The sequence below is a fragment of the Suncus etruscus genome, chromosome 9 (assembly GCF_024139225.1).
Source record: "Suncus etruscus isolate mSunEtr1 chromosome 9, mSunEtr1.pri.cur, whole genome shotgun sequence".
Classification (NCBI taxonomy): Eukaryota; Metazoa; Chordata; class Mammalia; order Eulipotyphla; family Soricidae; genus Suncus; species Suncus etruscus.
In genome coordinates, this window is record NC_064856.1 from 83,716,983 (window position 1) to 83,743,588 (window position 26,606).

Sequence of the window (26,606 nt, forward strand, 5' to 3'; positions counted from 1 at the left end):
CATTTTTTCATTTTTCTTATTAGTATTGTTTTGTTTTTAACTAAAGACAGCCAAAACTATAGACTATTAAGAAATTTAGGAAAGCTCAGATTTCAGTCACTGCTACCTACCTCTCTGTAAAGTTTACCTCCTTCATAGGGAACCCTTTGAAGAATATTCAATTATTCTAATCACTCTGCTGTACCAATTTTTAAAGGGTTTTTCATTGTTGTTGTTTTGGGGACTACATCTCATGGTTTTCAGGGGTTACTCCAGGAATGCACTCAAGAATCACTCGTGGGGGTTCAGCAACAATTTGGGATGCTAGGAATCAAACCCAGGTTAGCTGCATACAAACTCTGTTTTTTTTGGGCCATACCCAGGGGTGCTAAGGGGTTATTTCTAGCTTTGCATTAAAAGTCACTCTTAATAGGCTCTGGGGACCAGGTGGAATGCCAGGGATTGAACCTAAGTCAGCAGCATGCAAGGCAAATACCTTACCAGCTGTATACTCAGAAGAGTATCTGAGTATCTCATTCAGTTCCCTGTATTAGCTTTATTTTTTTTCTACCCGACTGAGTTGAAAACAGGAAATTTTAGGAAGACAGCAACAAAGGAGACATTAAATACTCAAAAGTAGAAGTTTTGGAGAAGCCCTCCTTCAGTTGATTCAGAGACGCATGTTCCAAACTGCTGCCAGCAATGGGACCACTAGCAGAAATATCTTTCCTGATGTGACTGGTGCACTGGACGGTAGATTTGTGTTACACAAGTCTGTTTCGCAGCAATGGTACTTCAAGTTGCTTTCTGACAGCTGTTTTAAAATTTCCGAGGACTTGCAGTCCTTTCTTTTCCAACATTTAAAATAACTGTGTTGTCCTGCAGCTGGAACACACATACAATGGCAGGCAAGTAAGTGGTTAATGTTTTGGTCCAAATTCAGTTTTTTGAACCTTGTCTGTGAAAGAAGAGACTTTAGGGGCAAGAATGAACATCCTGGTTACATTCGTAAGGGGGAAGAATTAAGTAAAAGATGATATCGTTCTAATGGAATTTTTTATAGAACTTAAATTTTATCTGCGCCTGAACAGTGTGAGTATGTGGGAAGAAATGGGCAGTTATAATGCTTTTAGGAATTTGCCACAATTTGAAAATACATGCTCTTTTTTGTCCAGCAAGCCTACTTCTTGAAATTACTCATGAAAAAGGTTAAGGGTCACTGAGACTAAAGAACAAAGAGTCTGTTTTATGGGGTTTTATTTTTTTTGGATTTTGGTTTTTGGGTCACACCCGGCAGCACTCAGGGGTAAAGTTACTCCTGGCTCTAAGCTCAGAAATCGCTTCTGGCAGGCTCGGGCAACCATATGGGATGCTGGGATTCGAACCACCGTCCTGCATGCAAGGCAAACGCCCTAACTCCATGCTATCTCTCCAGCGCCAAAAAGTCTGTTTTTTTTTTTTTTTTTTAAAAAGACTGAATAAAACTATGGTAGAAACAAAATTAAAATACCACGTAATTCAATGGTACAAAAATGGAAATGCATAGGACTGAATGTGTTTACGTGAAAACACATACAGTATTTTCATATAGACATACATACATAATAGTTTATTTTGCTTTACAGGGAAGGAGGATGATTGCTGGTGACTAAATTGGGATTCTCTCATATGTGAGGTCTGAGCCACAACTCTGGCTCAATAGCTTTTAATTTATTTTTTGTTTCTTTGCTAGATGTTTTGTTTTGGCCACACCCAGCAGCTCTCAGGGGTCACTCGTGGCTCTGAGCTCAGAAATCTCTCCTGGCAGGTTTGGGGGACCATACGGGATACCAGGGATCAAACCTGGATCAGTTGGGTCTCATGCAAGGCAAACACCCTACCAGCTGAACTATCGTTCCAGCTCCAAACGCTTTTTAAAACTCAGTAAAAAAAATAGCTTTTGTTTTTTTTTATTAAATTAAACCGTTTTGTTTCAAAGAATTATATAAAAAAAATTAAAGGACAAACTATATAACAGAACATGATTACAAATACTACATCATAAAAGTCTAGTATCTAGTATTTTGTCTTTCCTGATGTGACTGACTGGTGAATCATTGGATGTTAGTATCAAACTACCTACAAACATTTGACACCTCAACAATAAAAAAAAGACCCGGTGAAAAGATAGCCCACTTCGCTTCACAGACATGCACATCATTTAGCCAATGAATACAACCACAACACATACAGCAGAAGAAATTGGAAAAAAGCCTTAAAGCAAATAATCAAACAATGGAAAAATTACTCAAAGAATGAGAACAGAGGAAAATAGAAGTCTATGATAAGCTCAACAAAAACAACTTAAGAATCATTGGAGTCCCAGAGACCCAGGAAGAAAATCTCCAGGAAGAATCAACGGTCAAGAACATCATTAAAGAGAAACTACCAGAGCTAAAGAATACATGCGATCAAATCCTGCATGCCCGAAGAGTACCAACTAAAAGAGACCTCAGAAAAAACACCCCAAGACACATCTTAGTCACAATGACAAATCCCACAGATAGAGACAGAATTCTGAAAGCAGCAAGATCGAAAAGAGAAATTACATTCAAGGGAACATCCTTGAGATTTACTGCAGACCTGTCACAGGAAACACTCAAGGCCAGAAGGCAGTGGTGGGGCATAGTGACAAAACTCAATGAAATAAATGCTTTGCCTAGAATACTGCACCATTCAAAACTCACCTTCAGGTTTGAAGGAACAATACATGGTTTCACAGACAAACAACAGCTCAGAAACTTTACAGACTCAAAACCATTCTTAAAAGAAAAACTGAATGGCCTACTTTAAGACAAGACTGACCAACAGACACACCAAACTTCAGTATAAAGATGACACTAGGGGCCGGGCGGTGGCGCTGGAGGTAAGGTGCCTGCCTTGCCTGCGCTAGCCTAGGACGGACCGCGGTTCGATCCCCCGGCGTCCCATATGGTCCCCCAAGAAGCCAGGAGCAACTTCTGAGCGCATAGCCAGGAGTAACCCCTGAGCGTCACAGGGTGTGGCCCAAAAAAAAAAAAAAAAAAAAAAGATGACACTAACTATCAGGACAATACTTTCTCTCAATGTCAATGGAATAAATGCACCAGTTAAGAGACACAGAGTGGCTAAATGGATCAAAAAAACTCAATCCAACCTTCTGCTGCCTACAAGAAACACACCTGAACAGTCAGAACAAACATAGACTCAAAATAAAAGGCTGGAAAAAAAATCATCCAAGCAAACAACACCCATAAAAAAGCTGGAGTAGCCATACTAATATCAGATGATGCAAACTTCACACTTGGGAAAGTTGTAAGGGACAAAAATGGACATTTTGTATTAATCAAGGGATACGTACAGCAGGAAGAAATCACTCTCCTAAACATATATGCACCGAATGAGGGGCCAGCAAAATATTTAACAAAATGGTTGACAAATCTGAAAAATAGTATCAATAACAACACAATAATTGTGGGAGACCTCAACCCAGCATTGTCAACACTTGACAGGTCAACCAGACTGAAACCCAACAAGAATATACTAGACCTAAAAAGAGAAATGGAAGAAAGAGGCCTAGTAGATATATGCAGGACACTCCACCCCCAGAAGCCTGGATACACATTCTTCTCTAATGTACATGGGATATTCTCCAGGATAGACTACATGCTAGCACATAAAACATACCTCCATAATATCAAGAGGATAGAAATTTTGCAGGCTACCTTCGCTGGCCACAAGGCTCTGAAATTATATGTGAACTACAAAGGGACACAGAAGAAAATCTTTAATACCTGGAAGTTAAACAGCCTAATACTTAATAACCAGTGGGTCCGAGATGAAATCAAAGAGGAAATCAAAACCTTCCTAGAAACAAATGACAATGGAGACACAAACTATCAGAACCTACGGGACACAGCAAAAGTGGTACTGAGAGGAAAATTTATAGCTTTGCAAGCACACATGAGGAAAGAAGAAGGGGCATACCTGAATAGCTTAATGACGCAGCTCATAGAATTAGAAAGTATTCAACAAAAGGACACAAAAATAGGGAGACAGAAGGAAATAACAAAGCTGAGAGCAGAAATCAATGAAGTGGAAACCCGAAAAACAATCCAAAAGATCAACGAAAGCAGAAGTTGGTTCTTTGAAAAAATAAACAAGATTGATAGACCACTGGCAAAACAAACAAATGAAGAGAGAGAGAGAGAAACTTGATAACTCATATTAGGAATGAAAAAGAAGAGATCACTACTGATATGGTAGAGATTCAAAGGGTAATCAGAAACTACGTTGAGAAACTCTATGCCACTAAAAATGAAAACCTGGAAAAAAATGGATAAATTTTTGGACTCTTATAATCTTCCACGGTTGAATGAAGAGGATGTAGCATATCTAAACACACTCATCACTATTGAGGAAATTAAGATAGTAATCAAATGTCTGCATTCTTTCAAACCTTTCAAGAGGAACTTCTACCAATCCTGGCAAGACTCTTTCATGAAATCAAAATACAGGAACACTTCCAAATAGCTTTTATGAGGCCAACATCACCTTGATACCTAAACCAGACAGAGATGCTACCAAAAAAGAAAATTACAGACCAATATCGCTGATAAATACAGATGCAAAGATCCTCAACAAAATCCTGGCAAATAGGATTCAATGCCTGATTAAGAAGATCATCCACTACAATCAAGAAGGTTTCATCCCAGGAATGCAAGGATGGTTTAACATCGTAAATCTATCAACATAATACACAACATCAACAACAAGAAAAATAAAAAGCACATGATCGTATCAATAGATGCAGAGAAAGCATTTGATAAGGTCCAACACCCATTCTTGATCAAAACTCTCAGCAAGATGGGAATGGAAGGAACCTTTCTCAATATAGTTAAGGCCATCTACCACAAGCCAGAGACAAATATTGCCCTCAATGGAGAAAAACTGAAAGCCTTTCCTCTAAATTCTGCCACAAGACAAGGCTGTCCTCTCTCACCACTCCTATTCAACATAGCACTGGAAGTACTTGCTATAGCATTTAGGCAAGAAAAAGATATCAAGGGAATCCAGATAAGAAAGGAAGAAGTCAAGCTCTCGCTGTTTGCAGATGACATGATACTCTACCTAGAAAACCCTAAAGTCTCTATGAAAAAGCTTCTAGAAACAATAGACTCATATAGCAAGGTGGCAGGCTACAAAATTAATACACAAAAATCAATGGCCTTTCTATACACCAATAGTAATAAGGAAGAAATGGACATTAAGAAAACAATCCCATTCACAATAGTGCCACACAAACTCAAATATCTTGGAATCAACTTGACTAAAAATGTGAAGGACCTACACAAAGAAAACTATAAAACTCTGCTCCAAGAAATAAGAGAGGACACGTGGAAATGGAAGCACATACCCTGCTCATGGATTGGCAGGATTAACATCATTAAAATGGCAATACTCCCCAAAGCATTGTGCAAATTTAATGCGATCCCCCTCTAAAGATACCCATGACATTCTTCAAAGAAGTGGATCAGGCTCTTTTGAAATTCATTTGGAACAATAAATACCCTAAAATAGCTAAAGCAATCATTGGGGAAAAGAATATGGGAGGAATTACTTTCCCCAACTTTAAACTGTACTACAAAGCAATAGTTATCAAAACAGCATGGTATTGGAATAAAGACAGGCCCTCAGATCGGTGGAATAGGCTTAAATACTCAGAGAATGTTCCCCAGACATACAATCACCTAATGTTTGATAAAGGAGCAAGAAATCCTAAATGGAGCAAAGAAAGCCTCTTCACCAAGTGGTATTGGCACAACTGGCTAGCCACCTGCAAAAAATTGAACTTAGACCCCCAGCTAATATCATGTATGAAGGTTAAATCCAAATGGATAAAAGACCTCGATATCAGATCCAAAACCATAAGATATATAGAATAACACGTAGGTAAAACACTCCAGGACATTGAGACTAAAGGCATCTTCAAGGAGGAAACTGCATTCTCCAACCAAGTGAAAGCAGAGATGAACAGATGGGAATATATTAAACTGAGAAGCTTCTGCATCTCAAAAGAAATAGCACCCAGAATATAAGAGCCACCCACAGAGTGGGAGAAACTATTCACCCAATACCCATCAGATAAGGGGCTAATCTCCAAAATATGCAAGGCACTGACAGAACTTTACAAGAAAAAAACATCTAATCCCATCAAAAAATAGGGAGAAGAAATGGACAGACACTTTGACAAAGAAGAAATACAAATGGCCAAAAGACACATGAAAAAATGCTCCACATCACTAATCATCAGGGAGATGTATATCAAAACAACTATGAGGTACCACCTCATACCCCAGAGATTGGCACACATCACAAAGAATGAGAACAAGCAGTGTTGGCAGGTATGTGGAGAGAAAGGAACTCTTATCCACTGCTGGTGGGAATGCCATCTAGTTCAACCTTTATGGAAAGCAATATGGAGATTCCTCCAAAAACTGGGAATCGAGCTCCCATACGACCCAGCTATACCACTCACCCTAGGAACACAATACAATACAAAAACCCCTTCCTTACACCTATATTCATTGCAGCACAATTTACCATTGCAAGACTCTGGAAACAGCCAAGATACCCTTCAACAGATGAATGGCTAAAGAAACTGTGGTACATATACATAATGGAATATTATGCAACTGTCAGGAGAGATGAAGTCATGAAATTTTCCTATACATGGATGTACATGGAATCTATTATGCTGAGTGAAATAAGTCAGAGAGAGAGAGAGAAAGACACAGAATGGTCTCACTCATCTATGGGTTTTAAGAAAAATGAAAGACATTCTTGCAATAACAACTTTCAGACACAAAAGAGAAAAGAGCTGGAAGTTCCAGCTCACCTCAGGAAGCTCACCACAAAGAGTGATGAGTTTAGTTAGAGAAATAACTACATTTTGAACTGTCCTAATAATGAGAATGTATGAGGGAAATGGAGAGCCTGTTTAGAGTACAGGTGAGGGTCGGGTGGAGAGGAGGGAGATTTGGGACATTGGTGATGGGAATGTTGCACTGGTGCTGGGTGGTGTTCTTTACATGACTGAAACCCAAACACAATCATGTATGTAATAAAGTTGTTTAACTAAAAAAAAAAAAGAAAGTTTGAATAGAAAGAAAGAGTGGAGCTCTGAAGTATTCTCGGGCTAAAAAAAAAAAAGAAAAGAAAAGATTGTCCAAGAGGGCCGGAGTGATAATGGAGCAGATAGGACACTTGTCTTGCACACAGACCCAGAGCTCAATCCCACACGTACCAGCATCCCACATGCTATCTCCCCAGCCCCTACAATATATATATATTTTTGTTTGTTTGTTTGTTTGTTTGTTTTTGTTTTTGGGTCACACCCGGCGGTGCTCAGAGGTTACTCCTGGCTGCTCAGAAATAGCTCCTGGCAGGCACAGGGGACCGTATGGGACACCGGGATTTGAAGCAACCAACTTTGGTCCTGGATCTGCTGCTTGCAAGGCAAACACTGCTGTGCTATCTCTCGGGGCCCTTTTTTTTTTTTTTTAATTTTATTTGTTGACTGATTGAAAAATTTTTTTTTTTTTTTTTTGGTTTTTGGGTCACACCCGGTGGTGCTCAGGGGTTACTCCTGGCTGTCTGCTCAGAAATAGCTCCTGGCAGGCATGGGGGACCATATGGGACTCCGGGATTCAAACCAACCACCTTTGGTCCTGGATCGGCTGCTTGCAAGGCAAACGCCGCTGTGCTATCTCTCCGGGCCCACCTTTGAAATTTTTGTTCGGAAGACTAGGTGACACACACTTGAATACATGTGACTGTGATAAACTGTGATAAAGTGATAAAATCATGTACTTTGTGTAGCAGCAGGAATTGCATTTATCATGTAAGATGATACAGGGCATCTAATGCACAGGCTCAAGCTTACATGGCAGATACATGTAAGTGGGGATTGGGCAAGGGAAGTAAAGGAGAGAAGGTAGGGAAAGGATAAAAGGGAAGGGAAGGACAAGAAGGGACTGGAAGAGAAACTCTTCCACTGAGCTTGTCCCAGGCCCTGCAAATAGATTTCAAGTATTCTCATTTCATATGAAGAGAAAATGATAAATGTTCATTTAATTATAGTAATCACTTCAGAATATTTATACATTAGTAAACATATACATATTCTACTTATTAAATGTTGATGCTCCTATACTCAGGTTTCAGCATGTGCTAAGGCTTGCAAAATCTGGGAAAAGGGGTGCTAATGTTGCTACTAATTGTAAAATGTTGGAATTAAATGGACCCCCATATTCAAATACTGAGCTTTCTAACTGAGAATGAAAATAAAAGACTGTCCTGAGTTGTAGTAGATGAACTATATTTAAAAATGGAAACTTAGGACCAGAATGATAGCACAGCAGTAGGGCATTTGCCTTGCACACGGCTGACCTGGGTTCGATTGGATTCCCAACATCCCATATGGTCTGCCAGGATTGATTTCTGAGTACAGAGCCAGGAGTAACCCGAGCAACACCAGGTGTGGCCCAAAAATCAAAAGAGGAGAGGGGAGGGGAGGGGAGGGGAGGGAGGGGAGGGGAGGGGAGGGGAGGGGAGAGGGGAGGGGAGGGGAGAGGGAGGAAGAGGAAGAGGAAGAGGAGAAGAGAGAAGAGGAAGGAAAGGAAGGAAGGAAGGAAGGAAGGAAGGAAGGAAGGAAGGAAGGAAGGAAGGAGGGGAAGGGAGGGAGGGAGGGAGGGAGGGAGGAGGGAGGGAGGGAGGGAGGGAGGGAGGGAAGGAAGAGGAAATTGGGGGCGGGGGCTGGATAGAGTGTTAGAACAGCAGGTAGACATTTGCCTTGCACAGGTTGACCTGAGTTTGATCCCTGGCACCACCCCATAAGGTCCCCTAAGCCCATGAGGAGTAATATCTCTAAGAACAGAGTCAGGAGTAAGTCAGTCCTGAGCACCAAAACAAACATATAAAAATGGGTACTGAAGAATGCTATCTCAAGGGATTAGAGTGAGGGTCCTGAGAAATACAGTCTCAAGAGACTGGAGCACTTGTCTAGCATACCTCGTGAACTACACTTGATACTGAGCACGCACCCCAGAGCCTGCTGAGTTCTCCCAGGTATAGTTCTCATGGCCCTTAGCACAGCTTTGTGTGGCCAGATGGCCCCTGGTATCATAGAGCTTCTGCACAGAAACATCCCTTACATAGCTGGGCCAAGTATTCTTGTGGGTGGTTTATAAGATCTCCAAGAACATCAGTAGACTCTCCCCAAAATAAATAAAAAAAATGTATGAAAAGTGCTTCAGGCCTCATACAATGGTACTATTAGAGTTGATGATAAAGTAAATTGAATTGGAATGACACAAATACTTTCCCTTGGGAGGGAAGGAATAGACACTTACCAGCCGACGCAGACATACATGCATCTAAATCACTGGCACAGGTCACAGTTTCAGTGCAGGGTAGAACATTTTTAGGGCACTCATAGCACCTCAGGCTGTGACCTATAATCAGGAAGAAAACCCAACAGTAAGTGTTAGACTAGCCTCAACTTACCCTCCCGAATATAGAGGAAAGATTATCTTCCCTATGTTTGATCTATGGGACAAATGTAAGCATTTCACAAGAACTTCCTTTTCCACACCAATCTTCAGGAAATCTATTTTCCAGTCAAACTAAAGGTATAGTCAATATTCTTTTTGTTTGTTTGTTTTTGTTTTGGGGCCACACCCAGTGATGCTCAGGAGCAATGCTCATGCCCCCCAAGCCAGGAGGAATTTTTGAGCAGAGCCAGAAATAACCCCTGAGCATTACCAGGTGTGGCCCCAAAATAAAAAAACAAATACAAACAAACAAACAAATAAAAAAATCGCTCCTGGCTTGGGGGACCATATGGAACACCAGGAATCGAATCCAGGTCCATTCTGGGTCAGTCATCTGCAAGGCAAATGCCCTACCACTGTGCTATCACTCTGGCCCCTAAGATTCTAAACTCTGATACAAAATAATAAGAAAATAAATGAACCGAATTATATAAAAATCTCCGAAGTGAAGGGCCAGAGCATGTGGTTGACCTAAGTTCAATTCCTGACATCTCATATGATCCACAAGCCCATCAGAAGTGATTCCTAAGTGCAGAGCCAGGAATAACTAGGTATAACCAAAAACGAACAAAAAAGTCTCTCAAGTAATGAGCATAATATAATTTTATTTACAAGGACTTGTCTTTCTTGTTTAGCCATATCTGTATGAAAAATGTTTCTCCAAAGACGAAACACATGAAATCTCATTATGATCTTATGAATACTTGCACCCTATTAGTTGATTGGGAAGATAAACTTCTGAAGTCCAATTAAGTAAAATTTATTCTCTTGGGGAAAGAGTCCCAATCTTCTCCTTAGTATCTTAAGTCTCATAAAATCATTGTACTCATACATTTTAAACTTTGCCAATTGAAAATATGCAGACAGGGCCCGGAGAGATAGCACAGCGGCGTTTGCCTTGCAAACGGCCGATCCAGGACCAAAGGTGATTGGTTCGAATCCTGGTGTCCCATATGGTCCCCCGTGCCTGCCAGGAGCTATTTCTGAGCAGACAGCCAGGAGTAACCCCTGAGCAATGCCGGGTGTGACCCAAAAACCAAAAAAAAAAAAAAAGAAAAGAAAATATGCAGACATTTGTTTTCTTGTTGTTTACAAAAAGTATGCATTAATAACCTCAATTTGCTCTCTTGCCTTGCAAAGCCAAAAATATTGACTCTGACTTTTTGCAGAATTCTTGTGAAACTTGGGGCCGGGTGGTGGCGCTGAAGGTAAGGTGCCTGCCTTGCCTGCGCTAGCCTAGGACGGACCGCGGTTCGATCCCCCGGCGTCCCATATGGTCCCCCAAGAAGCCAGGAACAACTTCTGAGCGCATAGCCAGGAGTAACCCCTGAGCGTCACAGGGTGTGGCCCAAAAACAAAAAAACAAAACAAAAAAAAAAAGAATTCTTGTGAAACTCTAGGAGAGGTGCTCTCCTTAAAGTTGCTCTCTGCTGAGGGAGAGAGCCAGTTCAGAAGCAAGTCCAGCCAAATGGCAAAGCATACACTATCACCCTAACCTATGGAACTGAATACTAATAAAACTAAATACCAGATTTAACTTATATCAGTAGCAAGTGGCCTCCAATTATTTGATTTGATTGTATGGTTTTTGTTTTGAGGCTGGGGCCAGAGTCCATCACCTATAAGGCAAATGCCCTACTTGTTCTGCTATCGCTACAGCCCCCAAGTTTTAATTTGAAAAATCACTACTGTTCTCATTCAAGTGTGTAGAATTTCCTCCTAATTATCCATTATGGATGACTACATGTAGTAGCTGTGTTCTATATACTACGGAATACTACCTGACATAAAAAAAGATAACAATGCTTTTCCTTTGAGACAAAATGAATGGTATTTTAAGTGCTTTTAAGTCAAATTAGAAAGTGAAAGATAATCATTGTTCCAAAAAAAGCAGGAAGGAAGGAAGAATGGAAGGGAGGGAGGGAGGGATGGAGGGAGAAAAGAAGGGAAGAAGGGAGGAAAGGAAGGAGGGAGGGAGGGAGGGAAGAAGGAAAAGAAGGAAAGAAGGGAAGGAGGGAGGAAGGAAGGAAGGAAGGAAGGAAGGAAGGAAGGAAGGAAGGAAGGAAGGAAGGGAGGGAGGGAGGGAGGGAGGGAGGGAGGGAGGGAGGGAGGGAGGGAGGGAGGAAGGAAGGAAGGAAGGAAGGAAGAGAATTAATGTATTAATATTAATAAGGAAGAGTATTAATGTAGGGCTCTTGCTTTTCACACACCCAACCCTGATTCCATTTTCAACATTGTATATGGTCCTCAGAGCCCACCAGGAGTGAATCCTGAGTAAAGAGTAAGCCCTGGGGCCAGAGAGATAGCATGGAGGTAGGACGTTTGCCTTTCATACAGAAGGACGGTGGTTCAAATCCTGGCATCCCATATGGTCCCCTGAGCCTGCCAGGAGCGATTTCTGAGTGACTCCTGAGTGCTGCTGGGTGTGATCCAAAAAACAAAAAAAAAAAAAAACAAAAACAAAGCAAAACAAACAAAAAAAAAAAAGAGTAAGCCCAGAACAATATTGGGTGTTGCCTAAAATTAAGAGAGAGAGACAGAGAAAGAGAGAGACAGAATCACTGAATAGATACAATCATGTAAAATTTAAATTCTTTTTTTTTTTGGTTTTTGGGTCACATCCGGCAGCGCTCAGAGGTTACTCCTGGCTTTAGGCTCAGAAATCGCTCCTGGCAGGCATGGGGGACTATATGGGTTACCAGGATTTGAACCACCATCCTTTTGCATGCAAGGCAAATGCACCACCTCCATGCTATCTCTCCGGCCCCAAATTTGAATTCTTTTATTTTTGTTTGTTTTGTTTTTGTTTTTGGGGTCACACCCAGAATTGCTCAGAAGTTACTCCCGGCTCTATGCTCAGAAATCGCTCCTGGCAGGCACGAGAGACCATATGGGATGCTGGGATTCAAACCACCGGCTTTCTGCATGAAAGGCAAACGGCTTACCTCCATGCTATCTCTTTGAATTCTGAAAGCAAGAAACAACACAACTAACCTCTACACTCAATGAGAACTACAGTGGTTATTGGTGGTGGAAAGGAAGGGGGTGAAAAAAATGAGAAGAGGGTATTTTTAGAGTGTGACAATTATACAAAACCAGAGCAATAAAGCAGCCCTTGAAATTCCAGAACATAAACTAATGATAAATTACAAGAAAAATAAAAACCATAAACAAAAATAAAAACCCAAGAGTGAGGCACAGAAATTAAAGATAAAAGTTTTTAGAATTCATTTTTGTCAGCTATATTTAGTTGGATCATTTTATCTTCATCACTTTTGTAGCAATGGTGCTATTAGAACTTTTGAGTTCTATTCCATATTTGCCATGGGCAGAGACAGAGAACTAAAACTGAAAGAAAACTTTGCTCGTTTATGCAGACACTATTTTTTTTTCATAATCAGAGATGACTTACTTCCTGCCACACAGCATCAGCTAAATAATCAGTACTTGGCAGTATTTATTGCCTCAAAATTTCAAAGATGAAATATATAAAAATCATGGCTAAACTAAGACCAAGTGTCAGTTTCAGAACCCAAGAGCTGACTTCTAGTTCTAAGCCTCAACATGAGATCCATGTCTAGAGAGGGAATTTTTTAGAAAATAAAATAAAAATGGGTCCTCACTTTGTAAGCATCGATAAAAGTTAACTCTTTTGCTGTAAAAGACCACAGCTGTCATCAAAGGTTGTGGCTCCACCTAACAACATCCTTCAATTTGGTAAGTTTCTAGATAAAGTCCTTGAAACATTCAAAAATTCAAAAATCCCTCTTTCCCCATCCTGTTTGCAGATGACAAGACAGATACTTGAGGGGTAAAGCTACCACCAAGGACACTCAAATTCTATGTGCCTCTTCTCTCCCTGTGTCAGCCTTGGTCATGCCTGTGAGAGGAGGCCTCAGTGAAAAAAGACAAAGATTCAAAATGTCTTCCCTGCTCCAGTTGTTAACATATATATAAGAGAGAAAAGAAAGGATGTTGTTTTAGTCTGGATGTCTGTGAGGTTATTTGAGAAGAAAGGGTTTTCTCCTGCAAAGAGCCAAAGTTCATTGGGCTTCTTGGTAAACCTTTCAATTGAGGAATCAAAGCTTATGGGGAGAATATCTATCTGGGCACACAGCTAAGAGGTTCATTCCATGTTCAGAAATCTGTGCAGGGCCCGGAGAGATAGCACAGCGGCGTTTGCCTTGCAAGCAGCCGATCCAAGACCTAAGGTGGTTGGTTCGAATCCCGGTGTCCCATATGGTCCCCTGTGCCTGCCAGGAGCTATTTCTGAGCAGACAGCCAGGAGTAACCCCTGAGCACCGCCGGGTGTGACCCCAAAACAAAACAAAACAAAACAACAACAAAAAAAACCAAAAACAGAAATCTGTGCATCTAGGAGCCATTTTTGTTTGTTTGTTTGTTTGGTTGGTTGGTTTTTCTTTGGGTCACAACTGGCAGCGCTCTATACTCAGAAATCGCTCCTGGCAGGCTCAGGGGACCATATGGGATGCTGGGATTCAAACCACTGTCCTGTATACAAGGCAAATGCCTTACCTCAATGCTATCTCTCTGGCCCCAGGAGCCAGTTTTCAATGTTCACAAAACTCCTTTACAAGTACTCAATGATGTACCCAGTTTATGTTCCAGCAACTAAACCAGGATAGAAAGTATTCTATTGGGGGCCGGAACAATAGCTCAACGGTAGGGCATTTGCCTTGCACGTGGCCGACTAAGACAGATCTGGGTTTGATCTCTGGCATCCCATATGGTCCCCTGAGTCTGCCAGAAGCCATTTCTAAATGCAGAATCAGGAGTAACCCCTGAGCGCCACTGGGTGTGGCTCAAAAACCAAAAGAAAAAAAATTATTTGGTATAAAATAGGGAGGGTAAGGAGGACATTTCCTTTGTAATAGGTTCCTCAGTGTCTGTGTGAACATCTGTGTTTGTGCTGTGCCCGCTTCACACCCTAACTAAGAAAGAACTCTGTAACCAGACCTGTCCAAACCTGAGGCTGCTTAATTATTAAAGGAAGATGCCAGGCATTAGGGCATGAACAGACTTTGCAGTCACAGGAATTCATGAGGCAGAAGAGCTGATACAACATGATTTCCTAACCCAAGCCCCACCTTGCAATCCACCCTAGAAGAATGAGCAGAGGGAGTTTGGGAGGGCAGTCCCCATCCCTCTATTCTCAGCAGGCAGAACAATTTTCAAATTTGTCCTTGGTGCATGGCATTGGTATTTCCTGACATTTCTCCACCTCCCACTCATAGAACCAACAAAAGCCTGGTAGAAACAACATGAGAGAAAATAGAAAATACCATTAGATTCATAAAGAAAAAGCACCAAATGCAGGTGCATGTACAGTTATGGGGGAGGCACAGAACACAAACTACTTTATTTTTCAGATCATAAGATGTATTTCCCCCACACACACACAAAATGGGTGGAAATGTCTGTGAGTCTTATGAAGCAAATGCTCCCTGGAGCTGAAGCCTGAATGCAGGTGAGGAGAGTCTATACTAACCACTCGACATCTGCAGTGTTATGCCCCCTTTGTTGTACAGACATACCACATAGTAAGAAAATCAGGTTAACGCACTTTTACCATCACACATTCCTAACAGTTCCTTCATTACTGTATTTTCTTGCAGAAAAATATTACCTTATGCTACATACAAAGATGATAAAGCACAATAGACTAACATAAAATTTCCTCTTAAACTAGAGGTAGTAAAATATGCTAAGGAGCATGCAACAAAGCAGCAGAGAGACATTTTGGGCCACCACCAACTTAAACATGAATAGAGGAAGCAAGAGGATCGGCAGCAAAAGGCAGATAAAAGCACACTTTTCGTGGACATGCAGCAAAGTGCCACAATTAGATATGGACATGAGAATAATGGGTTCTCCATCTCTACAAAAATAATCATGTATGAAGCCAAATGCATTGCTTTAGAGAAAGTTATCCATGATTTTACTGGCTCACCTTCATGGAGCTACAGATTTATGAAGCAATATGGCCTTGCTATACACACAAAAACTAGAACTGCATAAATAATGCCAAAAGAATATGAATATAAGATCCTATCTTTCCAGGGCCCGGAGAGATAGCACAGCGGCGTTTGCCTTGCAAGCAGCCGATCCAGGACCAAAGGTGGTTGGTTCGAATCCCGGTGTCCCATATGGTCCCCCGTGCCTGCCAGGAGCTATTTCTGAGCAGACAGCCAGGAGTAACCACTGAGCACTGCCGGGTGTGGCCCAAAAACCAAAAAAAAAAAAAAAAAAAAGATCCTATCTTTCCATAAATTTGTACTTGACTTGGAAAAAGCCCAAGAATCCATCAATGTGACACTGCAGGAAGGGACTCAAAATTGTGTCCCAAATGGGCTTTCTTGCCATCCTGGGTATGAACTGAAAATAAACTTCACTTTGCCTGCAAGGCGGACTCTATTATCTCTTCTGAGGATTTCTGACTATCGATTACTGGGACTCTCCAATAGCTTCTTAAGATCTCCATAGCCTACTAGATATATGATCTCTGAATTCCGGCTCCGTCATCTGATCTACAAAGGAAGATCTTCTAAGAACTTTTCAGCATGTACTCCGGAAATTGTGAAATAATCTTCTCTGGAGCTTGTAGTTGGTTTCTTGTCTCATGTTTCTGGATTTGAACATCCTGTTTTTAGACCTACAAGTATTTTCTTTACATTTTTCCTTTTGCTGCTTATTGTTTAGCCTAGTTTTTACCTTGACTTTTTAGGGCCTATTTCTCATTTTCCATGTTGTTTTAATTTTTTACTAAAGAAGGGGGAAGTGTGAGGTAGATAGAGGTCTTTTTTTTTTCTTATTTTTAATACAATTTTTATTTTGATCATAGTGGCTTACATATTGTTGACAATAATATTTTAGGTACATATTTACATAAAATCAGGGGGATTCCAATCACCGATTTGTCCTTCCTACACCTCCGTTTTCGTCCTACCTCCCATATCCTCCTCCCTCACCTGCGGGGCTGCTAGAATATGTGGTCCCCTCTGTACCTAGCTTACTACTTAGTAGTCTTGGTCTTGGTGCCTCCCTTAATTCCCTCTCTAACTGGGAGGCAGTCCTAGACAGTTCAAGTTATGTGGTTTTATTTGAAGAAGAGAAAAGTAATAAACTGGGGTAAAAGTCTAATACGCCGAAATTCCAAAATGGGCAGAATCCTTTAGAGGCTCTCATCATCGGTTTGAGAGACGAAGGAGAAAAAGAGGTGAAACACCCCAACAGTACAAAAAGAAGTGTCAAATATCCAGTGAGCACTCCAACAATAACGATAAGCACCACAAAAAAAGCCATGGTCTTGAGATAAAAAAATATGGCAGAGCACATAAATAAAGAAAAGAAGAAAAAAAATAAATATAAATGGGGACAACAACTTCAATAACCACACCAAAACAAAGAAATCGACAAAAAGTAGATAGGTAAATAAAAAAATAATAATAATAAATGAAGATAAGGGCCTGGAGAGATAGCACAGCAGTGTTTGCCTTGCAAGCAGCTGATCCAGGACCTAAGGTGGTTGGTTCGAATCCCGGTGTCCCATATGGTCCCCCGTGCCTGCCAGGAGCTATTTCTGAGCAGACAGCCAGGAGTAACCACACTGCCAGGTGTGGCACAAAAACAAAAAACAACAAAAAAGATAAAATTAAAAAAAAATATATAAAAAATAAAAAATGTTTTGTGCTTTTTGCCTTATTTTTTCCCTCCTGCACTGGCACAGTAAATATTGGGGTCATTCTTTTTTTTTTTTTTGGTTTTTGGGCCACACCCGGTAATGCTCAGGGGTTACTCCTGGCTATGTGCTCAGAAGTTGCTCCTGGCTTGGGGGACCATATGGGACACCGGGGGATCGAACCGCGGTCCGTCCAAGGCTAGCGCAGGCAAGGCAGACACTTTACCATTAGCGCCACCTTCCGGCCCCTAGGGGTCATTCTTTTTTTTGGGGGGGGGGTCATTCTTTTTTTTTTTTTTTTTTTTTTTTGGTTTTTGGGCCACACCCGGTAACGCTCAGGGGTTACTCCTGGCTATGCGCTCAGAAGTTGCTCCTGGCTTGGGGGACCCTATGGGACACCGGGGGATCGAACCGCGGTCCGTCCAAGGCTAGCGCAGGCAAGGCAGGCGCACCTTACCTTTAGCGCCACCGCCGGGCCCGGGGGTCATTCTTAAAGGAATTCACTTGGCCTAAGAGATATGGGGTCTCTTCACCCTTGGAGTATATTGTCATGGGATTAACTATAGACTCCGCTCAGGTTCATTTACTCTCCCGGTGGTGCTTTTGTGGTGTTTGGAAGACTTCTGCTCTGTCCTGGGTGATAAAATCAGACCTCTGTATCTAGAGATCTCAGTATCTGCACAGGTCCAGGAGTGGGACTTATAATGAAGTCTTTCTTTGTGGTTCTACCGACAATATAATGTAGCACCATTTCTCCCAGCAAAGGCACACTAAAAAAAGGGGAAATCTTACATATAAAAAAGAGCTCTTATCTACTAGGGATAAGAACTCATACTTGTTTACAATACAGGGATATCTCCCACCTTGAAAATATGTCACGCGGACCCAACTTAGACCTCAGGTGATTAGACACCATCCGTCCAGCCTTGAACCCTGGATCCCAGACATAGAAACGACACAGTTCTTCACAACAGCTACAGGAAACAAATCCCATCCGGGACATCCTTAATACTGCTGGGCTACCAACAGGTGCCAGCTCTAATATGATATCCTGACAATGAGGAAAATGGGAACAACTTGACCTAAGAGCAGGTTATCCTACCTCACCAGCTAACGATAAGACAAAATCAGAAGACTTGTCACACACACACACACACACACACACACACACACACCATATATATACCATAATATAACTGGAAGCCTAAGCAGCTCTTTTTTGTTGTTTTGTTTTTGTTTTTGGGCAACACCCGGTGGTGCTCAGGGGTTACTCCTGGCTGTCTGCTCAGAAATAGCTTATGGCAGGCAAGGGGGACCATATGGGACACCGGGATTCGAACCAACCACCTTTGGTCCTGGATCGGCTGCTTGCAAGGCAAACGCCGCTGTGCTATCTCTCTGGGCCCACTAAGCAGCTCTTAATAAGAGGGGTCAACTTTTTATTTATTTATTTATTTATTTATTTATTTATTTATTTATTTATTTATTTATTATTTTGGGGTGCCACACCCAGCTGTGTTCAGGGCTTACTCTTGGCTGTGCTCAGGGAACTATATGAGGCGCCAGGGATTGAATCCAGGTTTGGCAGTGTGCAAAGCAACTGTCCTACCTGCTGTACCTACCTATCTCTCCAGGCCCTATAAAAGTTAACATTATAATTTTATTTTTCATATGTTTCAGCCACTCTTGGTAATGCTCAGGAGTTACTCCTGTATATTCATTTGGAAATTACTCCTGACAGTCCTCATGAATCATATGGGATGCAAGAGATCAAACCCTTGCATATAAGGCAAGTTCCCTACCTGCTATATTACTGTTCCCCCATGAAAAGGGGTTGACTTTAAACTGATGATTATACCCCTATCATAATTTGCCCCCCTATACTCATAAAAAGCTACTGAGACCCAGAATGAGTGATAACTGAGAACACTCTCCACGGAGCCAAGGCTGTAATACAGGAAGTTGGCACTCAATTGTGGAGCTGTAATAGCAGAAGGAAAAGAATTAACGCCAGAATAAGGTCAACCATAAATGCCAATCTTCTGAGTTTTTGTTTGTTTGGGGGCAACAACAGGTAGTCCTCTAAATTTACCACTGGCTCTGCCTCTAATGATCACTTATGGCAGTTTTTGGAGGACCGTATGAGGTGCATACATGTGCAAGGCAAAAGCCCCCCCGCTTGCTGTATTCTCTCTCCAGTCCAATATTCCCAAGTCTTAAGAAAAAAGTAGGGTGGTATCTAAGGGGGCCTGGATGGTCCTGATTTGAGACCCTTGGATCAACTCACTTGAACGACAGAGGAGGGCCAGGATGAGCAAGAGCCCAAACAGGACAAGTCTTCTTTTGCTTTCCATGGCAGCTGTTTACAGGACCTGAAAAGGAGAGACACAGAGGGCTATGAACCAACAAATGAAAACCTGTGACTTAAAACCAGGAGCAAGAAGGTCTGGGGGCATAAGACACATGAAGTCAGCAGATCAATTAGCACAGGGAACTGGTACCACAAGCCCGGGGGTGTTCTCATATGTGGTACACCCTCTCTTTTTCTCAGTGTACTAAAAAAAAATGCTCCAGGTCTACATGAGAGAAGCAGCTGAGGGAGCTGAAGACTCTGGGTCCCCTCCCAAAAGACCACTGGCCACCACCCACCATGCTGGTCACTGTCCATAAAATCCCTCCATGGTGAGGACTAAGACAGCCTAGGTAAGAGGTTGGTAGTTCATATCCTGGGGAGGCAAAAGCACAGGACATGAGGTCTGACTCTCCCAGGCCAACTGAGAACCATTTGCTTCCTCTCCTAAAAGGAACAAGCTTTAGGTGCATCCCAGTACCCAGCATCAGATGGGAGAAGAGCTATAGCATGTGATCCTTGAGAATCCCAGAGAACCAAGACTCCCCAGCCTCAGGGTCCCCACTAATCTACTTAATCAATGCAAATAAATTTGAAGACAAGCACATAAATTATTTCATGGCATAACTTATATCAATGTAAGTAATAGGCTGACAGGTTCTTTACTGAGCCCACTGAGAACTGCTGCCACTAGGTGGAGGGGCACACAGGGATGAGCTCCCCGGATCTGCAACTTTAGCTAGTGAGTTGCAGACCTAGATGAGTCCCAACCACTAAAGGGGACTCAGTCCACCCCAGCTCTGCTTTAGCAAAACTACCTCGAGTCATGTAGGTTTAGGAGTGACTTCACTTTCACGCTACCTATTCATGAAGTCATAGGAGCATTCGTTTGACTCATGGGAGAGAAGAGGACTTCAGGCAAAGCAAGAGTCCAACAAATAGAAAAAAAAAAAGTAAACTGATTCCTTCTAGCTTGAGAAGAAGTCAAAACATAATAAAGTTGGATATAAAAGTCACAATAGTGTCTCATGTGATGAAATGTGATAAAATATTAATTTAAAATCAGAAATAGCAAATTGGGAGATCACACCTTGTGGTGCTTGGGGATCCCTCGATAGTGATCCGGAGACTGAATCCATGTCAGTTGCATGGGTTTGGAGGTATTTTAATATTAAAATAATCCAAGTGCCCTTAAAGTAATTCTCCTGAAACAAATTTTTGGAAGCATCTCTTCCAGAAAATTGCATGAGACGCTAGAGTTGAGAAGGGACCTCTTCTCTTGAGGACCTATGTGGTTACACGAGGTTAGTGTCACTAAATTCCAGCAATGCCTTGTTTCGGTGTCACTCCATTGAGTGAGCAAAATCTGTGAGGGAAAAAGAATATTAATATAGGTTAACTATGTTCAATCTTCACACAATGCTCTTAAGTAAAGTTAATCTCTCACTCCATAGATCAGAAGAACAGACAGAAGAGGGAGCTAACTTATATGTCACTGTGCGAAGTAGAATGTTCCCCTCCTACATAGAGACCCCAACCTAATCCTGATGTCTGTGAATCTGATATCCTTGCTGCAAAGTGACTCTGTAGGGAAGATGATGGTTATAGACATTATTTTGGATTATGGGGGGTAGGTAGACGAAGGACAGTAAAAAATTTACATTGAAGATGAAGTCAGGTGAGAGATGTGCAAAGGGTTAAAGAGGGAGAACAGACCCCACCCACCACTGTGGCTAAAGATGGCACATTTGAAGTCAGAGGAAAGGGGTCATGCAGAGGCATCCAAATTGACCCCTGGAAGCCCAAAAAAAGGTCCTCACCTCCTACAGTGTCAATCACAGGACTGTTATATATCAATGGCCTGGATGGGGAAGGAAGCTAAATCTCCCACATAGTCTCCAAGAAGGATCTCAGTCCTGCCCACACCATGATTGAAACCTGGAGAGAACCACATCTGACTTCTGGTTGAAAGATTAATAACTCTTGTGTGGTGCTCAGCCATTAAATTTGTGTAATTTTTTTCAGAGTAATAAAAACTAAAATACCAGACTCAGAACTCCTCAGACAGTTGAGGAGAATTTAAAGCTAGCTCTGAGATCTTACTATAGTTGGATTCTTATGAATTTAGTTTCTAAACAACTCATGCTATTAACAGTAGGGAGGAGATTGTTCCACCACATTCTCAAAATGCCCTTGAGCACAGTTACTGTTTCTGGGTGCCTGAGGACTTAAATGTTGATTAATTTAATGCCTCAAAATAAAACTAAGGTCTAAGAAAAAAAAGGAAGGAAGGAAGGAAGGAAGGAAAGAAAGAAAGAAAGAAAGAAACGAAAGAAAGAAAGAAAGAAAGAAAGCAAAGAAAAGAAAGAAAGAAAGAAAGCAAAGAAAGAAAGAAAAGAAAGAAAAGAAAGAAAGAAGAAGAAAGGGAAGGAAGGAAGGAAGGAAGGAAGGAAGGAAAGGAAGGAAGGAAGGAAGGAAGGAAGGAAGGAAGGAAGGAAGGAAGGAAGGAAGGAAGGAAAGAAAGAAGGAAGGAAGAAAAGACAGACTTAACCAGGATGAAGTTACCTGTCCCAAGGCAATAGCTTAGTAGCAGAGCCATATTGGATAATTTTTTTTTGCTTCCACTTATAGGACTTTGTACTTACACGCAGTTTAACATTCCCAGTTAGGAGTTCAGGGACTAGATCTATGCACCCTTATCTCTGTGACACTCATAGTCTGTGTTTTAACCAAGCTGATAGCTTGACATGTGCAGGAAAGATTGACATCAACATCCATCATAATCAAACAGCCCCTCCCAGCTTCCCTCTGGTCTTGCTGCCAGAGATAACTAGCCTTGAACTCTCTAAATTGTACCCGTCTGCAGCCTCCCCACAGGAGCTTCAATTTATACTGAGATCATTATTAATTACTTTTAATAAAGTACCATAATCCTGTCCCTCCACTAAACAAGTCGCTCTTGCCCGTAAAGAGTCAACTAGTGAAGGTGCCTCACAAAGGCATGGAGCACAGACAGAAATACATCTTCCCTAGAATGTCTCAAAGGTATCAAGCACGTCTGGCTTGGGTTTTGTTTGTGGCTGTCTACACTTTCAAGGTTGGTCCAGGAGTTTCATGTCTTCCCATTTCAAGAGTCGTCCTTGCACGGTCAAATATGAATTCCATCACTTTGTCACCGTTCACAATATCAGGCATTTTATTTGAACTTTCTCTTTGTTTCTTCCTATGTTTTCCTTTCTGCAAGGTTTAGTCAGTAGTTCCCAGATTTCACTCTGAGAACAAAGAAGCCACTAGCATCATGCATATTAGGGAGTTGCCTTACAACTGACCCTGTGTACTAAGAGTCACACACTTCTCCTAAAAAAGTAGTCATGTTTCTGGAATGTTGCCACTTCCTCCCTTTCCCTTCCTCATACTCCATTCTGGAGCTCTTACACTTGCCTAGGGCATTAACCAGGAGTGCCACAGTATTTTTTATTTTTTATTTTTTTTTTTGGTATTTGGGCCATACCCAGCGGTGCTCAGGGGTTATTCCTGGCTCTGCACTCAAAAATCACTCTTGGCAGGCTCAGGGGACCATATGGAATGCCAGGAATCAAATCTGAGTCAGTCATGGGTCCATCCTGGGTCAGCCAAGTTCAAGACAAACGCCCTAATGCTGTGCTATTATTCTGGTCCCCTGGAGTGGCACAAAATTAATCATTATATTCTTTTTATTTTTTATTTTTATTTTATTTTATTTTATTTTTTTTGGTTTTTGGGCCACACCCAGCGTTGCTCAGGGGTTACTCCTGGCTGTCTGCTTAGAAATAGCTCCTGGCAGGCACGGGGACCATATGGGACACCAGGATTCGAACCAACCACCTTTGGTCCCGGATCGCTTGCTTGCAAGGCAAATGCCGCTGTGCTATCTCTCCGGGCCCATCATTATATTCTTATACATTTTGGTTATCGTGGAAACCTCTTTTTAATTGTGGTGCTGTGCCCACACATATTAATCTGCCATTATACAACTAGCTACAGTGTTTTTATTTCTTCCTCTTCATTTTTTTTTTTTTTTAAATTTTTGGGTCACACCCAGCTCAGGGCTTATTCCTGTCAGTGCTGAAAAGACACTGTGTGCTGCTAAGAATCAAACCTGCAAAGAAGTTTTGCAAAACAAACACCCTACATGCTCTCTCTGGTTCCTGTTTACACTTCTCAAATTACTGTGCTGGCTAACGGGTTACTCTAAGGTGTGACACTAACACATATTCAGCAGCAGGACACTGAAAACTCAACCATCATCTGTGCTGTGGGGGTTGAGAGGTTTCCCAAATAACTGAGTGACTGAAATAGTGCTCCAAACATGTGTTGGGAACTAAAAATTCAAAGTCCAACCTCACATGATCAAGGAAGGTTCTTTGACTACCAAGACATCCCAGAGCCCCAGAGTTAATTATGAACTCTATACCTACTGAGGCTAATGGGATCAGCTGCCTCCTTGCTTAACAGTGGGGCTCAAGAACAATGGCTAAAGAGTCACCAGGACCCACAAGCTATTAGCACCACCACTTACTTTCTATTGATAGCAGATATCAACAACCCATTCTTCAAATTGTCTATTTAACAACACACTGGGAGTTGGCCTGTTATTTTACTGACAATTACGTAGATTGTCTAGCACATCAAGCAGGACCAAAGCCTTAAGTGATGCCAAAGTACAGTTTCAAGGCTACAGTCACCATCAGACAGAGGAAACTACACAAGGAGGGCAGAGTGGCAGGGAGGAGGCTTTTCAATTCAACAAACTCATCTTTGGGTTCTCCCTCTTCTCCAAGTGTCTGGATTTTTTTGTTTTGTTTTGTTTCATAAGTTAACCAGATAACTTAGGTATAAGCAAGTCTTAAATCCGGGCTCTTAGAAATGCTGTAAAATTACTATAGCTGAGGACAGATAACGCAGTGATGCCTTTGACTCTTGAGGAAAATCAAGTCTGGGTTAGATCAGGACTTTGAATGGAACCTCCTGGTCATAGTCCTGCAATTGAGAGTGGCCTTGGGCTTGACAGGAAGAAAGTACTGGGCGCAGGAAAAATTCTGAGGAATTCAGAGCAGGAAGTCACTGGGTAGCAACTAGAATCTAACAGATCAGAGCAGAGGGGAGCTGGAGGTATAGAAACCACACACCTCCAGCTGGAGAGATAGTAGAGGGGATAAGGCTCTTGCCTACTCAGCACAGCCTGGAGTAATTCCTGAGTGCAGAGCTGGTGTAAGCCCTGAGCACCTGCCAGGTGTGACTCAAAAAGGTGGAGGAGGAGGAAGAAGAAGAAAGAGGAGGGAAGGGATAGGAGGGTAGGGAAAAGATAGGAAGGTAAGGGGAGGGGAGGCAGGGCAGGGCAGGGCGAGTCAAGGCAAAGGGAAGTGAAGCGAAGGGAAGCAAAGTGAAGGGAAGGGAGACAAAGGGAAGATTGCTGCTCACAGGCCAGGATCCATGGGCATGTGCTCCTGAAACAGCAGGAAACCCCACCACTGAATTTATAAAACTCAGGGGGTCGGTGGCCAGGGCTGTGGCTCCGTGGTAACACAAGTGCACCCCAGGAGTGTGGGGTGTGGTGAGTCGGCCAAAGGGTCGGAAACCCAAACCTTCCTGCTGAGAGCTGTTAAGGTTTCCTTCAGTCCCAAGACTCCACTTTAGAATAAAGTGAAAATTCAGGGGAAAATTTTTTTTATTGTTTTTTTTTTTTGGGGGGGGCACGCGGTGACGCTCAGGGGTTACTCCTGGCTATGCGCTCAGAAATCGCTCCTGGCTTGGGGGACCATATGGGACGCAAGGGGATCGGACTGCGATCCGTCCTAGGCTAGTGCAGACAAGGCAGAGACGCCTTTCCGCTTGCACCACCGCTCCGTCCCCAGGTTTGGTTTTTCGGTCACACCCGGCAGCGCTCAGGGGTTACTCCTGGCTCTGAACTCAGGAATCACCCCTGGCAGGCTCAGGGGACCATATGGGATGCCGGGATTCGAACCACCAACCTTCTGCATGCAAGGCAAATTCCTTACCTCCGTACTATCTCTCCGGCAGGGAAAATTGTATCCCCACGAAAGAGATGCGATTTGCCGGAGCACCCTCACCTCTTGTCATTCTCCTTTCTGAAGAAGACAGGTTTTCGGAGCGACAGCACAGCGGGGAGGGGGTTCGCCTTGCACGCGGCCTACTCGGGCTCATCTCCTGCGACCCAGAGGAGAGTCTCCCAAGCCTGCCAGGGGTCATTTCTGAGCGCAGAGCCAGGAGTAACCCCTGAGCCCAGCAGCGTGTGGCCACAAACAAACAAGCAAGCAAACAAGGGCAGCTTTCCACTGGGCTCTCTGAGGAACTTCAAGCCTAGGATCTGACCTTGAGGAAGTTTCCTGAGGGGCTCTCAGAAGAGGCTGGAGGGATTCCCCGAAAGGCGGAGATCCACGCAAGAGGGACTCGGGAACCCCGTCTCCCAAATACCCTTCTCTGAGGAGGTAGGCCCTCAGAGCGATTTACTCAGCAGCAAACCCTCCAGACCTACCGATCAATTCCCCCAAGCTCCGGTTTTCGGGCAGCAGGGATCCGGGAGCGCCGAGCAGCTTACCTGGACACGTCAAACGCGGAGCAGAACAGTTACTCGGTGGCCACGCATCCTCCGGATTTTGGACTGGGCCGCCCAGGTGATCTTTATAGACCCAGGCGCGTCTAGGCCCCGCCTCCTACGCGGAGTCCCGCCTTCTGCGTGGCCACGCCCCTACGTGGCCCCGCCTCCTAGATGGTCCCATAAGCTGCCCCTTTCTTGTGGCCCCACCTCCTTCGTGGCCAAGCCTTCTATTGGCCCGATCGGCTGTCCGTTTCATGTGGTCCCGCCCCCTGCATGGATCCGCCTCCTATTGGCCGCACCGGCTGTCCATTTCATGTGGCCCGCCCCCTAAGTGGCCCCACCCAGCTG

At 42.8% G+C, this 26,606-nt stretch overlaps 1 protein-coding gene across 1 annotated transcript; it reads right to left on the reverse strand.

The window, feature by feature from the left end:
• Positions 1–544: 544 nt before the first annotated feature.
• On the reverse strand, positions 545–26,357 carry CD59 (CD59 molecule (CD59 blood group)). Its single transcript, XM_049780105.1, has 4 exons — positions 26,259–26,357; positions 19,598–19,682; positions 9,411–9,512; positions 545–864 (listed from the first exon to the last, which is right to left on the reverse strand). Exons 2-4 carry the CDS (start codon positions 19,662–19,664, stop codon positions 650–652), a joined length of 384 nt encoding a protein of 127 aa, XP_049636062.1. The 5' UTR covers positions 19,665–19,682; positions 26,259–26,357; the 3' UTR covers positions 545–649.
• Between the last annotated feature and the right edge of the window lie 249 nt (positions 26,358–26,606).

Bases quoted from the DNA above. Each gene is read 5' to 3' on its own strand.
- CD59 (XM_049780105.1), bottom strand. From the start codon at position 19,664: ATGGAAAGCAAAAGAAGACTTGTCCTGTTTGGGCTCTTGCTCATCCTG. The intron at 9,513-19,597 runs GTGAGTTGATCC...TCCTGATTATAG, and splicing joins GGCCCTCCTCTGTCGTTCAA to GTCACAGCCTGAGGTGCTAT. The intron at 865-9,410 runs GTAAGTGTCTAT...TGTGTGTTCCAG, and splicing joins ATGTATGTCTGCGTCGGCTG to CTGCAGGACAACACAGTTAT.